This window comes from Pelophylax lessonae (assembly GCF_965119305.1).
Source record: "Pelophylax lessonae genome assembly, chromosome: 4".
NCBI lineage: Eukaryota > Metazoa > Chordata > Amphibia > Anura > Ranidae > Pelophylax > Pelophylax lessonae.
The window spans coordinates 223,950,515-223,966,129 of NC_138771.1; the positions used below are offsets into that span (position 1 = coordinate 223,950,515).

The 15,615-nt window shown below is 39.5% G+C and overlaps 1 protein-coding gene across 1 annotated transcript in view; it reads right to left on the bottom strand.

The window, feature by feature from the left end:
- The window catches only part of KCND2 (potassium voltage-gated channel subfamily D member 2), a 558,992-nt gene that overhangs the window by 97,319 nt on the left and 446,058 nt on the right, over nt 1-15,615 (bottom strand). Inside the window, exon 3 of the mRNA XM_082255657.1 lies at nt 8,936-9,022. Within this exon, the coding sequence (XP_082111783.1) occupies nt 8,936-9,022 (87 nt within the window). The remainder of the gene's footprint in view (nt 1-8,935; nt 9,023-15,615) is intronic.

Consider the following 15,615-nt stretch of genomic DNA (forward strand, 5'->3'; position numbering starts at 1 on the left):
CAATTTGGGTGCCATGGAGAAGTAATGACATCGCACAAATGTCCCACCATTTACCGCGATTTCAAAATACGGGCAGAACCGAAGCCATTCCGCCCGCAATTCGGATCGCTCAGATGTGAATGGAGCCTTAGAAGAACCAGATCAGAGCAGAAACATTTTGCCATTGATAAAAAATATTTTGATGAGTGTTGCCCCATCTCCATATTCAGTGTGACTTTTTTAATTGTAGATGTTTTGTTTATTACCCACTGTGCTGCGCTTGCATTATTTATAATCTGTTGTTGCTGTTTACTTTCTGCAGGATTTGCCAAATAGCATTCACCTAATTTCACAGGAGGACAGTGTTATTTCAAATGGATGATTCTCTACTGGAAATCATATTTTTCAGTATATTGAGAATAACAGCATATTCAGCATATTGACAAGGTATTCACTGCCCCAGTGCAATACGTTTGCTTCTAATAGCTGCACACTCACAGACATTAACTAATTAACATGTGGCAGCCTTACATTGCCAGAATTAAAAATGGCAGAATATTTGCAGAGAAATTGTGGTGGATCAGTGGAAAAAGCAGGTGTGAAAAAAATGCTGTAAGTAAAAAATGCTTTCAGAAATAGAAGTGTTAATAGTTTATTTTTATAAATTAATGAAAAGTAAATGAACAGAAGAGAAATCCAAATAAAATCAATATTTGGCAAAAACACCCTTTGCCTTCAAAAAAGCATCAATTCTTCTAGGTACACTTGCATAAAGGTTTTGAAGGAGCTTGGTAGATAGGGTGTTCCAAACATCTTTGCTGCCTCAGATCCTTCTGTCTCTTCATGTAATCCCAGACAGACTCGCTGATGTTGAGATCAGGGCTCTGTACAAGCCAAACCAACACTTCAAGGACACCTTGTTCTTCTTTACACTGAAGATAGTTCTTAATGACAATGGCTGTATATTTGGGGGTCGTTGTTCTGTTGCAGAATAAATTTTAGGCCAATCACACGCCTCCCTGATGGTATGACATGATGGATAAATGTCTGCCTGTATATCTCAGCATTGAGGATACCATTGTTCCAGACCAAATCTTCAACTCCATTTGCAAAAAGCCACAAACTTCCAAGGAACCTTCATCATGATTTAATGTTGTCTTCAGACACTCATTTTTGTACCGCTCTCCAGACCTTCAGAGAATAAACTGCCTCCTGCTACAGCCAAATTTTTCAAATGATGACTCATCACCCTAGAGCACCTGCTGCCATTTTCTGTACCCCAGTTCCTATGTTTTCGTGAATAGTTGAGTCAATTAGCCTTGTTTCCATGTCAGAGATATGGCTTTTTGGCCACAATGCTTTTATAAAAACCACTTCCGGTCAGACTTCTCCAGACAGTAGATGGGAGTACCTGGGTCCCACTGGTCTCCACCAGTTCTGTGGTGATGCCACTGCTGGATATCTTCTGATGTCAAAGGGAAGTAAGCATGATATGTGTTACCCAGAAGATATGAGATTTAATTTACCTCAGACAATATTCGGGTTAAATGAGAGTTCTTTGACCATGAGTAAAAGCTTCAAAACAGCAATATTAATTTATTGATAATGGAGATTACACATAAACTCCTCATAAGGCAACAATATGTGTTTCATCTGCTGCATTCAGTTTCCTTGGCTGACCACTGTGTCTATGGTCCTCAATGTTGCCCGTTTCTTTGTGCTTCTTCAAAAGACCTTGAAAAGCAAATCCTGAAATCCCAGTCTCCTTAAAATCTTTGCCTGGGAAAGAATTTGCCAATACAGTATAACTACCTTATGTCTTTTTGCTGTGCTCAGTCTTGTCATGGTGTATGACCTGTGACATAAAACTTCTACAAACTCACCTTAGTAGCAGAGTTCGGCTGTTTGCCGCCCAGTTTTAAGCCTCCTAAACAGCTGTTTCTGTGTCAGTGAAATAATGTATTTCAACCTGCATATTAAACCAATGCTTGTTATAATTGGTTAATCATACACCTGACTCCTAATCCTAAAAAATCCCTGATTTTGTGCAAGTGTAGAAAGTGTGCAAGTGTAAGAATTGATGCTGATTTGAAGCCAAAGCGTAGTCACACCAAATATGGATTTGATTTAGATTTTTCTTCTGTTCACTCACTTTGCATTTTGTAAACTGAGAAATTAAACAATTAAAATATATATTTTTAAATGCATTCTTACTTTACAGCATTCCTTTCCATCTGCCTAAAAAATTGCACAGTACTGCATAACTTATTTGTTATAGCCAGGTCAAAAATTAACCACTTGCCGACTGGTCACGTTGACCGTACTGCGGCAAAGTGGTTCGTTATCGTCCAGCGACGTAGTACTACGTCGCTGGAATCCTCCCCCTGTAGGCGGCGCTCGCGCGCTGCTGGAGGCGCGCTCCCGCTGTTTTCATTCACAGCGGGAGTTGGGCCAGGGGAGGAGCGGCGGCGATTGCCGCTGCTCTTCCCCGATCGAGTTTGGAGATCCGCCCGCCTGTGTAAACAGAGCGGGCAGATCTCCTAAGTGACAGGGAGTGACAGATTGCAGTGTTCAGCATAGCTGAACATGCGATCTGTACCTGACTCACTCAGTCACCTCCCCCCACACACGTCAGTAAGCACCAGGCATACATTAACCCCTCCCTCTCCAATAAAATTAACCCCTTCCCTGCCAGTGTCATTTTTACAGTAACAGTGCATATATATAGCACTGATTACTGCAGTAATGTCACTGGTAACCCCAAAAGTGTAAAAAATGTCAGTCAAGGGTCCGATCTGTCCGCCACAATGTCGCAGTCCCGCAAAAAAAATCACAGATCGCCGCCATTACCCAAAAGTGTAAAAAATGTCAGTCAAGGGTCCGATCTGTCCGCCACAATGTCGCAGTCCCGCAAAAAAAATCACAGATCGCCGCCATTACTCGTTAAAAAAAACACCAATACCAACACAAAACGCAATAACTTTTGCGAAAACCAATCAAAATATGCTTATTGTGATTTTTTTTTTACCAAACATAGGTATCAGAAAACAAATTGGCCAAAAATTTAAAAAAAAATTGATTTTTACATTTTTTTTGGGGGGAATTTCATATAAAAAAATGTTAAGAATATTGTTATTTTTAAAAAATAAATGCTCTTTTTTTGTTTATAGCGCAAAAAGTAAAAATCACACAGGTGATCAAATACCACCAAAAGAAAGCTCTATTTGTGGGAAAAAAAGGACGTAAATTTAGTTTGGGTATGGCGTTGCATGACCGCGCAATTGTGAGTTAAAGTCGCACATCGCCGAATCACCTGGAAAAGTGGCCTGGACGTAAGACAAAATAATAAAATCCTCCGGTGGTAAAGTGGTTAAGGAAAAAATATATGATATTTATACTGTATACATGAAATATGAAAAATGCTTGTTTACAGGTCACAATAGGTAAAATAGTTAAAACCAGGACTGTAACCACACAAATTAATGAGTCATAGCAGTGACTGCTGTTTCAGTGTTTATTTTATTATATGCAAGAATATGGAGGTTTGAAGCACTCTGGACTTATACTATGGTACCACCACAGACATAATGACAAGGTATGTAATTTAAAACTACAGAGTATTTAATTCACTAAAGGCAAATAGGTTGTTTATTTTGCAAGGGAATTAGCCCCAAAGCTGTGGTGAAGTTTCACTTTACAAAGAATACCCAATTGGGTGCAAGTAAAATATAAAAAAAAAAAAAAAACAGCATCTATGATTGTACATAATTGGACCATTGAAATTATTGAAATCACCCCATTTTTTAAGTTATTGGGCAAATTCCCTTGCAAAGTGCAACTTTCCCTGCAAAATGAACAGACTTTTTGCCTATAGTAGTCTGAAAGAAAGCCATTTTTGTTTTTCTCTAGAAACTCCATGGTGCTGTGGGAATCCCATGTCATTGCTATACCCTGTATAAAATGCCCTAAAAATGTATAATTTTCCTTGAAATTCATGATCATCCCTGAATCCCTGATAGTAATAACTATAGAGTGAGATTAGTTTTCAGTATCAGAATGGACAATTTTATATACTAGCCAAATTACAGGAATGTTTTCAACATTTTCTTCTGGAACAATTATATTACTTTTATATGTAAAACTGTGCAAATCGGATAGCATAGGATGAAAAAAAAGGGACAAAGAATTGATGAAGAGAACATTTATATAGCAGAGGTCACCTATTAGTGCATTTGGAATAATGGTGGCTAAAATAAATAGTTGGAGCAAAGCAACTCTGATTGGAATCTATTAAATTACTACACTACAGGTGGCCCCTGGGTTACGAGCATGATAGGGACTGTAGGTTTGCTCTTAAGTCAAGTTTGTTTGTAAGTTGAAACAGTGCATTTTTAAGTGTAACTACAGCCTGTGCAGGGATGTGGGATGTTCCGGGTGCTTCTGGGCGTGCAGTCATGTTATCTGGAGCTCTTGTGGCCATGCAATACTGCAGTGTGTATGGCGCTGCAAGATGGCTGCTCAGTGGTATCCGGGACCAGTGTGGAGCACAAGCGGCCAGCAATGATGTCTGTTCATAAGTAGGAGTCGTTCGTAACTCGGATGTTTGTAACTCGGGAACTGCCTGTAATAGTTTTGATACCTAACGTGGACCATAGCCCAGAATAGTATCATCTGGTCTGACATTTGGTTTGATCTAGGGCATTGACCACCCATATTGTCTATATATATATATATATATATATATATATATATATATTAAGTATTTTATGCAGTAATCACATTTATTTTAGCCACCGACCTCCAGAAGATTTACTCCCTTCATGACCAACCCATTTTATGCAATACGCCACTGCGTTATTTTAACTGAAAATTGCGTTGACGTGTGACACTGTACCCAAATAAAATATGTAATTTTTGCACACAAATAGAGCTTTCTTTTGGTGGTATTTGATCACCACTGTGTTTTTTTATTTTTTTTGTGCTATAGATAAAAGAAGGCTAACAATTTTGAAGAAAAAAAAAAAAAGAAAAAAACAATATTTATTACATTCTGCTATACAACACATCCAAATTTTACATTCTGCTATCCAACACATCCAAAACACATCCAATAAAAACATTTAAAAAAAAAAATCACATTAAAAAAAAAAAAAAAACAATATTTTTTACATTCTGCTATAAAACACATCCAATAAAAAGATTTAAAAAAATCGAATTTCTTAAAAAATTTAGGCCAATTTGTATGTATTTGAATCTATTCTGCTACATGTTTTTGGTAAAAAAAAAAAAAATCCCAATAAGCGCATATTGATTGGTTTACATGAACATTATAGCGTCTACAAGCTATGGGATATATTTATGAAATTTTTTATTTTTTATTTTTTCATTCTTATACTCATAGTAATGGTTGGGACTGCGATAATGCGGCAGACAATCTGACACTATCTGATACTTTTGACACTTTGCCTAGAACCAGTGACACTAATATGCTGATCAGTGCTAAAAAATATGCACTGTCACTGTACTAATGACACTGGCTGGGAAGGGGTTAACATCTAAGACATTCAAGGGGTTACCTGCGTGCCTAGCCAGTGTTTCAACTGTGTGCTCTTTTTACGGGGGGAAGTAATGGATTTTGCAGGAACACAGAATCCATTCCTTCCCACTGTCAGCACTGAGATATGCCTTGTTTACATAGGCATATCTAAGTTTTCTGTGTATTGCGGACAATCAGCAGGTGCCGGAGGACATTGAGTGCCTGCCCGACACCTGCAGATCGGCTTCTGTGTGCCCCCTATAGGCGGAAGTCAAGAGTGATGTATATATATGTACATATGCACAGCTGCTGCCCTGTATCAGTAAAACTGCTATGGGGCAGACATCAAGCAGTTAAATCATTTTAATACCTTTTTTTTTTTTTAAATAAACCATGTAGCTTACAGTTGTGAGTGATTATTCAGAGAACATAGTAGTGGTCATAGTAGGATTCAAACCTCCTAGAATTTATATTTTTCTTGAAATTTCTGCCATCTCATTTACTGAATTTTATGAGGTGATTGTACACTACTTAAAGCTGATTGAAAAGAAAGAATACAAATAAAGCTGAGCTAGAGAAATATGATATAATATATACGCTATATATGTTAAACCAGGCCAGGCCTCCTGTGCACTCTCAAGATGCACCTCCAATTAACATCCTTATCACTGTACTGCATCTATGCTACAACTGTATGTATTCAATCTATGGACCCCGGTTCTTGATAACAAAAAAAGATCACATTTAAAGTGGAACTAAACTTACCTGCTCTCTAATGGTCCTGGTCCCTTGCCAGAATTGGCATTTTGTCCCTGGGCGCCAGACTTTGGGCACCTCTAATGGCCATGGTAGGATGACACAATTCCTGCACATGCACAGGAATCAGTCTTCCTGGCACACAGGGACTATACTGGTGATTCAAGTCTTACATGTTGGAGAAGATTGCAAGCAGGGAAGTGGGTGTATTTTATCACAGAGGAGAAATTACATGAAGCCTTCAGTTCCACTTTAAATATTATGACTGTGCTGGGCATTCATGGGAGGTAAAACATTTTAAAGAGAAAACAACCAGCTCAAGACACAAAGACATGAAGCAGGTGAGCTAGAAAGCAATACAGAAACATCTTGGGAAGGATCTGCAAAGCCTCTTAATGCAGCTTGGTTGCAAATGATTGTTACAAATCAGACGTAAAATAGTCTGTTGAATGGTTTGAGCAACTAAACATTCTGGTCTGGGGTTTCTTTAATTACCAAAGCCCAACTTTGCTTCATATTCCATAACTGCAGCTGTAAGGAGGCTTTTGGAAGCCATTAAATCAGATTCATATCATATCAAATTGGATATCTATCAAATTGAAGTTTGATTGTTGCCAATAAACTGTTGGATTGTGGAACCTTGTCATCTGGAAATATAGATAATAATTGCCATTGCAGGGTCATCCACTGGAGCATTGTAAATCACTGTAACACTCTTTCAGCACATCCCTTGGACATTTTGATTGGTCGTGATTGGTGTGTCCTTTCCTAGTTACCATCAGAACTATGTAGGAATTTATACTTAACATTACATTTAGTCTGCACACAAATTGGGCTCTGCACTGAACTAAAAATCAGATGAACCATGCTTAGGTATTTTTTTTTATTTTAAACCCCTTTGTTTTATTGTTGTGTATCATCTATTTTTGTCTGTTTTGTAATAGCTTTTCTGTAAATATTTTCTTGTTCTTTTTCTCTTTTTATTAAAACAATATTTGAATCTCTAAATACTCTATTAAGAAATTAAAGAATCTTTGCCTTAGTAAGGGGCTACCCTACTGTAAACTCTGTTACTTTCCTGTCTGACTGTGCAATTAAAAATAAAGATATTTTCTAAAATAAATGAGGGGGAAGGGGAATAAAATGGGTAGTAGGAAGGATACACTGGGATCAGCATAATGGGTATAATATGTAATAATAGGTATAAATCACCATAATGTAATATTGGTATTACTATTATAAAAGCCGATGTCCCACTCATTTTGTGGGAATATCCACGAAACGCGTCGAGCTAATATAGATGTGTCCTCCATTAATAAATTTGTTATTTGGACTACATACATTATATCGTCAATGAGCTTCTATCCCAATATATATTTCATCATTATTGTATGATTCTGCATTTAAGATGTTTTATTGCCTCTTTGACTGTATGTCACATGTATGTAACTTCATGTATCATGCATGTTTTGCTCATGTCATTTTATGAGATTTATATATGATATATTAAATCTTTTACCTTATGTCAGGTGACTGTACTAATCTATCATGCCCACCGACTCCACACACCTCATACAAAGTCCCGTTCCCCCCCCCCCTTCCCGTTTTATCCCATTAAACATTTTGGGACATCGGCTTTTCTAATAGTAATACCAATATTACCTTATGGTGTTTTATACCTATTATTACATATTATACCCATAATGCCGATCCCATTGTATCCTTCCTACTACCCATTTTATTCCCCTTCCCCCTCATTTATTCCTGACTAGGGATGGAATTACACAGTGGATGCTGTGATTGGGGCACAAACATGTGGTGGAGGCTATCATTTGTGGGTAAGTGTTAACTGCAGAGTTAACCAGCACCAAGTTGTGATCAAGCTCAGTCTGCTGGTGCATAGATTGTTATTCCACAAACAGGAAAATCTCTACATGGGGTGGAATCTGAAAGTGTAATTGTCACATTCCCTGTCTAGGATTTCCATATCCCAACAAGATTACTTGATGAAAATAATGTCAGTCCCTGTTCGATTTTGATCATGAGTGTCTGCTGAGAAAAATCTCCTTTAATGGATATAGCTGCAAGTGAATCGGTTATCACATTTCTATGTATTTAGAGACCAATAAAACGAAGGATGACGTTTTCTACAGCTTACTGCAAGCTGTATCTAAGTTATTTACTGAATATTGCTTTTAACAATTTCATTTTCAAACTTTTCTTTAGCAAATATCATTTTTAAGGGAAATTTTCATGTAAAGCTATAGACAGCATATGCCTAAGGAAAATGATTCACGTTCACCTGTTATCAATTCAAAGCTGAGGTCAACAAGCAAATCCCACTCACGTGTAGGTACAGGTTTGCTTATTTCCTAAAACTGCTAGCTATAATGGTCTCAATTATCAGAAATGCAATTTACTCACGACACACACTATATATGACAGTTCTAAGCTAAAATACTGCCTTCAGTAATCAATTATGGATGTTTACCACTCTTGTCGTTACTTCTGCATTCAATTACTCCATTGTATTCGGGATTTAGACTGCAGTATGCTTCAGGCAGAGAACATTTGATGTTGATGTTTCAGAAAGCCTTTTGTGTGGCTCTATGTGCACATTCACATGGTGTAAATAGTGGAAAATAAGATAAAGCTGAACCTTACCTCATTAAGTAAACCATTGCGTTTGCTTTGTAAATAAGCATTAGCACTTCCACTCTTTGCCACCCGAATCCTTGCAAGTCTTGATTTCTGTGGAGTAAAAAACATATTGCTATCATTAATATGTACTCATTAATATATATATATATATATATATATATATATATATATATATATATATATAGATATATATATATATATATCTACATATATATATATACTGTATATATGCAGACACAGTATTGTTAATATTATTTTCTTGAAATAATAATAGGAAAACTGGAGACAGGTGTAAATCTAATCCAGCAGTATTTCACTCCTACAATTATTTTGCAGGGCTCCAATCTACATTTTTAAACAAAGCACGAAAATACACTTCCCAGAAAGATGCCAGCCTGGCACACCAGCATTCAGGCAAGATACAGTGAGATCTGGCTGCAAAGATGTGATTCTCCACTATGATGATATCTGTCTGTATGGCTTTTGTCCTTCTGCATTGGGCAGATACTCCAAGAGAGCTTTCAAAGATGGACACCATATTCTTCTGCAACCAAGAGATTATTATACAGCTTTAAAACTATAAAAACAGTATTTCATCCTTTTGGATAAACCCCCTTTTACATGGGGTTCTAATTAGTAAACAGCTTACAAACAAAAAAGTGAAACATAATTTGTCTATTTCAACTTATTTGACCTTGCTGGGGACATAAAAGCCCCTATCAACTGGCAAGGTCATGCACCTTTTTTATTCTTATTGGAGTCAGAGGGAGTTGTCCCCTTCATGTTCATTTCTGAATCAAGGAAACTTATAGTAAATGGACTGTGAGATTTCACAAGAGGTGCATGCTCGAGTTTCTCTGACTGGCTAATTAATTATTATAACAGAAACATTGTAACAGGGTCACTAAAACATTTCACTGCTCTACTTGACAAATCTCTCACATTTAAGTCTACAATTGTACACTTACATTATACAATTGTACTTGTTAATTGGAAAATATATGAGGTTGGGTCTTATGTTCATATTTATAAATATATATATATATATATATATATATATATATATATATATATATATATATATATATATATATATTCTATACGGTGTATATATGAATACTCAGTGTACATATGAATCCGAGAGTTGTGTCCTCATCAACTGTGCCAGCTGTGCCTGTGTCAGCTGTGCACACCTGGCAGCCCTTCGTACCCCCACCCACTGCCGTCACAGCCGACGAGGAGGCGACTCTCTGATTCACTCGGAGCCCTGGAAACCAGCAGAGCGGAGGAGCCTCCTACCGCCAGCTACCAGGATCGCGATTGTACAGAGCAGCCAACCCATGTGACATGCCTTTATACATTTTACTTCTTGTACTCAAGGTTAACACTGTACACAGGGAAGTCTCCTACCCCAGATTATGTCCGATTGGACGAAACGGATCTGGTTGAGTCGCTACACAGATTATAGCTTTAGATGGTTATCCTCTGTGGAGTTTTGTTCATATACAGCACTGTCGCCTCTGCATTGATGTAAGTGCTTTTAATCCCTTGTTTTAAATAAACTGCATATTACAGATTTACTCTATGTGTGGGCATCCATATATTTTTAGATGGAATCATCGATTTGGAGAATGATCTGCACATCTTGAATCTTGCCATACCAGATAGCACGGAGGAGTGAGTCCTATCCCATGTCCAGTGGATGCAAGATCTTACTAGTGATTTTATTATCACACTAGCTTTGTTGACTCCCTGCCTAATAGGTAGGTGAGTCCATTGCTTCCAGGAAGCGCAATCTTACTTTCTTTGGTGTTGGAGTTTGCATCGGTGGCACGCACGAAAAATGAAATATATGGAATCATCTGCTGGATGTCATATATACAGTGAATTTATTACCTTTGTCAACACTTTCAAATGCACTTTGGGATGCACTTTGCACTCAATATATTTTTTTTTCACGTTGTACCTTTATTAATTGAGCATGTTTCATACAGTATTGGCTCTTCTTATTCACAATTTAAGGGCAGCATTTGTTTATACTTACCGGCCACTTTATTAGGTATACCAGTTCAATTGATTGGTAACACAAACTGCTAATCAGCCAATCACATTGCAGCATCTCAATGCATGTAGGCATCTAGGCAAGGTGATGACGACTTACTGAAGTTTAAACTGAGCATCAGAATGGGGAAGAAAGGGATTTTAATTTACTTTGAATGTAGAACGGTTGTTGGTGCCAGATGGGCTGGTCTAAATATCTCAAAAACTGCTGATCTACTGGAATTTTCACACACAACCATCTCTAGAGTTTACAGAGAATGGTCTGAAAATGACAAAATCTCCAGTGAGTGGCAGTTGTGTAGGTGAAAATGCCTTGTTGATGGCAGAGGTCAGAGGAGAATGGGCATACTGGTTTGAGATATTAAAGCGGAGTTCCACCCTGGAATTTTTTTTTTTTTTAAAATACCCCCAGGACAGTCAGGGCTAGTGCATTCCACAATGGCTAGCCTCTGATCTGTCCCGGGTTGCACTTTCCTGTTAGGACAAATACTTACCTTGAAAACGTCTTGTCCAGCTCTGCCATCTCAGGTGTGGGCAGCTTGAAGCCAGCGAGATCCTCTTCTGCATCCTCTTCCGCCTTCTTCGGTCCCACGATGCCCTGCGCCGGCCCCGCCGTCACTTCCGGGTCACACGCTTCATCCCTCCACAGCTTCTGGGCATGCCCAGAAGCTGTTTAGAAGGGGATGACGCGCGCAGCCCGGAACTGACGTCGGGGCCGGTGCAGGCACAATGATTCCTGGGAGCTATGACGTTCAGCTCCCAGGAATCATTGCAGAGCCAGGAAGTGACGATGGGCCGCGGCCGAGGAAGGAGGAAGAAGGAAGTAAGGTAAGTATATTTTCTTCGCTACGAGGTAAGTAAAAAAAAAAAAAATGCGATTAGCCATTTCTTTTTCAGGTGACCCGGGGCGAGAAGATGGAGGTAAGTATAAAATGAGGGTGGAACTCCACTTTGAAAAAGCAACAGTACCTCAAATAACCACTCGTTACAACCAAGGTATGCAGAATACCATCTCCGAAAGGACAACACATTAAACCTTGAAGCAAAAAAGGGGTTCAAGCAGCAGAAGACCACACAGGGTGCCCCTCCTGTCATCTAAGAACAGGAAACTGAGATTACAATTTGCATAGGCTCACCAAAGTTGGACAATAGAAGATTGGAAAAGCGTTGACTGATCTGATAAATCTTGATTTCAGCTGCGACATTCAGATGGTAGGGTCAGAATATGGCATAAACTACATGAAAGCTTGAATCCATTCTGCCTTGTATCAACGGTTCAGGCTGGTGGTGGTGGTGTAACGATACAAAGGATATTTACTTGCCCAATTTTGGGCCCCTGATTACCAATTGAGCATTGTTTAAACACCACAGTCTACCTGAGTATTGTTGATGACCATGTCCATCCTTTGGCATGTGGTGGAAAGGGTGGAAAACTGCAGCAACTGCGTGATGCTATCATGTCAATATAGACCAAAATCTCTAAGGAATGTTTCCAGCACCTTGTTGAATCTATGCCATGAAGAATTAAAGCAGTTCTAAAGGCAAAAGCGGGTAACCCAGTGCTAGCAATGTGTAATTAATAAAGTGGCCAGTATATATATATAATTAATCTTTACATAATATAGATTATACTGTTTTTGAAACTTGTAACACTGTCCTTCTCAAGAACCCGAATCTTCCCAACCCCACCTGGAATGTTGTGCACCCCCATCTCGAAAGGAAGGACGTTTTTCAGAGTGGAAACCTGACACTGTGCATTCCACGTAGAGTAACAGACTACTAAACTAACTAAAAAAACTGTCTCAAAATCAGGATCTCAGTGAGTTTGAAAGGTCCCGTATGACCACTCCGTGTAACTCAAACGGGAAAGGAAAGGGATACCAAGATTCCCACCCACCAGCCTATAGACTTCTTTATTGAAAAGGCACTGAACCCAGAAATGGTCCATCGTCTCCTCCACCTCACAACGACCACGGTTCTCCACAGAGTGATGCTTCAGGTTGCCCTTCATATAGAGTCTGCATTGGAAGGAGTGCTAGGCCAAATCCCAAAACGTTAAAGAATTCTTTCTAGATTCATCAATGCAGACCCTTCCTCATAACAATCCCTCAAGGTTAGTGGCTCACAAGGGAGATTCAACAACCCTCCTCTTTAAGGCCGTCCTAGGAAGAGACTTAATTTCGTTCACTGCCACTCGCCACTGCCAATGCATTTTCCAGGAACATAAGTCCGGAGCTTACCATGTAGGACTCACAGGCTTTTCACTGGCCCACCATTCTCCCTGCTCTGCAAAAAAGGCCTAAGCCAGGACTGAAAAAAATCAACCCACCCAGGTGGTTTCTCTGCCAGCATATTACTAAAATGATGTGTTCAAAAACATCAGAGAAAAGAAAACCAACATGTTGACCATACCAAGGCCACCCATTCACCTAGTAAGGCAGATTACAGGCCTCCTAACAATGTTTAGTCTGTTTCCCCATAACATCTGGAAGAAACAGCTGTAGATTCTCGCATAGAGAGAGACTGGAAAAACACAGACAAAGCTGACATACAGAAATACCGGGATCAGGTACATTTTAATCAGGTCAAACCTTTCCCTGTAAGAGAGTTTTCAGTCCTTCCAGCTGGTAACCTTGGCAACAGCATTTTTTTAGCCTGCTTACCCAATTTGTAAGGCCATAATTGCCTGGACCAATTTGATGCCTTCTGAGGCTTCAAATTGGTCCAAATCATCCGGAGGCTCTTGGAAGTCATCAGCAGTAGCTCAAAGCCTTCGCCCTCCTCTCCAATCCAGAAAACCTCACACTTATCCTGATTGATCTTTGAGGCAAATGCCTCAGCATACTGCCTCATCACTGAGACCACTCCTCCTCCGTCCCAGAGATGAAAACAGACATGTTATCAACATAGGCCATGACCCTCAGAGGAGGCTCAACAAGGAATGCCCAAAGGCATGCAACAATATGGCCCACTCTCTAACCTGTGGATGAAGAGATCAAATGCGAACGCATATAGCAGAGGACTCAAAGAACACCTCTGATGCACACCCAAGCCAATCTCAAAGGGCCATTTGATCAAACCATTTACAAGCTTGAAGCCTTCAGCCTCCACTGTAAAAGGTCATCAGCCAATTGATAAAGCCCCCCCCCCCCCCAGGCAATACTTGCCAAGAAGCAGCCACAGGTACTCTACCCAATCAAAAGCTTTGGCCTGATCCAGTGCCAATAGAAACTTCCCTCACACTGCAGCCCTACACTGCTCCAGGACCTCCCAGACAGCTAACATAGCTGAAAAAGTGCTTCTACCCTGAACCGAACAGTGCTGGTATCGAGAAAGTAAATAAGTAAATTGTCTGCTACAGATGATAAACTGCAGAAAATTATTTTCGCAAGTATCTTCCCATTGACATTAAGAAGGCTAATGGGCTGCCCATTCTTAATTCTCAAAGAATCTTTACCCTTTGACAGTAGAATCACAACAGATTGTAACATGAAGTCAGAGAGTGAGCCCTCTCTCAGATAGCTATTAAAAACCTCCACTTGTTGGAGAAAAAAAAAAAAAAAAACCTCCACCAAATATGGGGCCAATGTAACCCTAAAGTTCTTATAAAACTTGGCTGTTAATTAATTTGGCCCAGGCAAATTCTTAATGGCAAGCGTATCAAAAGCATTAACCACCTCATTTGCCGTGATGTCCTCTGCCAAATTTACAAGGGAACTGTAATTTCCCAGTCCTGGAGTAGAATCCAGAAAATCTGACATGCCTGTCTGATCAAGGTCTCTCTTACCCAAGAGGTCAGCATAATATGACCTAGCGGTTTCCAGGATCCCCATCTTGGACTGTCAACCAGGCGTACAACTGACTTAACTGATCTACCTTGTTTGCAGATCTGGTAAGGGCTGGGTGAGTGATATTTCCCATAATCCCTTTCCAGAACCAAAGAGGCATGCCTTCCTGAGTAAGAGTTTAACCTCAGAGATCATTCCCGGATCTCCATTATTTGAGACAAGCCTATCAAGCTTCCTTGGCAGATGCTGGTAGGTGACATATTTTTTGTTTATTTCTTCCTATGGCTTTGAAAAACCCAGTTATCATTAATTTTGTAGGCTCCCACCACTCTGACTTACTGCTGCAAAAGTCCATGATCGATAGCTATGCCTGAAAGAATTGCTCAAAATATTGAATTACATTCTCATTGTCCAGGAGCGCCAAATTCTGCACCCCATAGGTGGTGTATTAGGGCTATTCAGAGTCACAGACAGAATACAGCAAGTGGAAAACTCCACTCCCCTCCACAATGGTGCCGAGAAGGCGGATGCCCCTTTAAATAAAATATATTCTACTCTAACTACTACCTTGTTGAAAAGTGAACCCCATGTCGTCTGGGCAGCAATGAATGTGCACATCAACCAGACTTGCTTGTCTAACTAGTTCAGTAAAGAAAAAGACCATCACACTCTAGACTGGCTTCTGTTCCTTTCCTGTCCTTAGTCCTAGTGATGGTGTTAAAATCAACACTGAAGACAACTTTTAAAAAGGAAAAGGCTTGCTCTTCATGAAGGGGCATTTCCTGTCCCACTTTGTCTGGGGCCCAAAGATATTGATCAGGCGCAGGGCCTGCC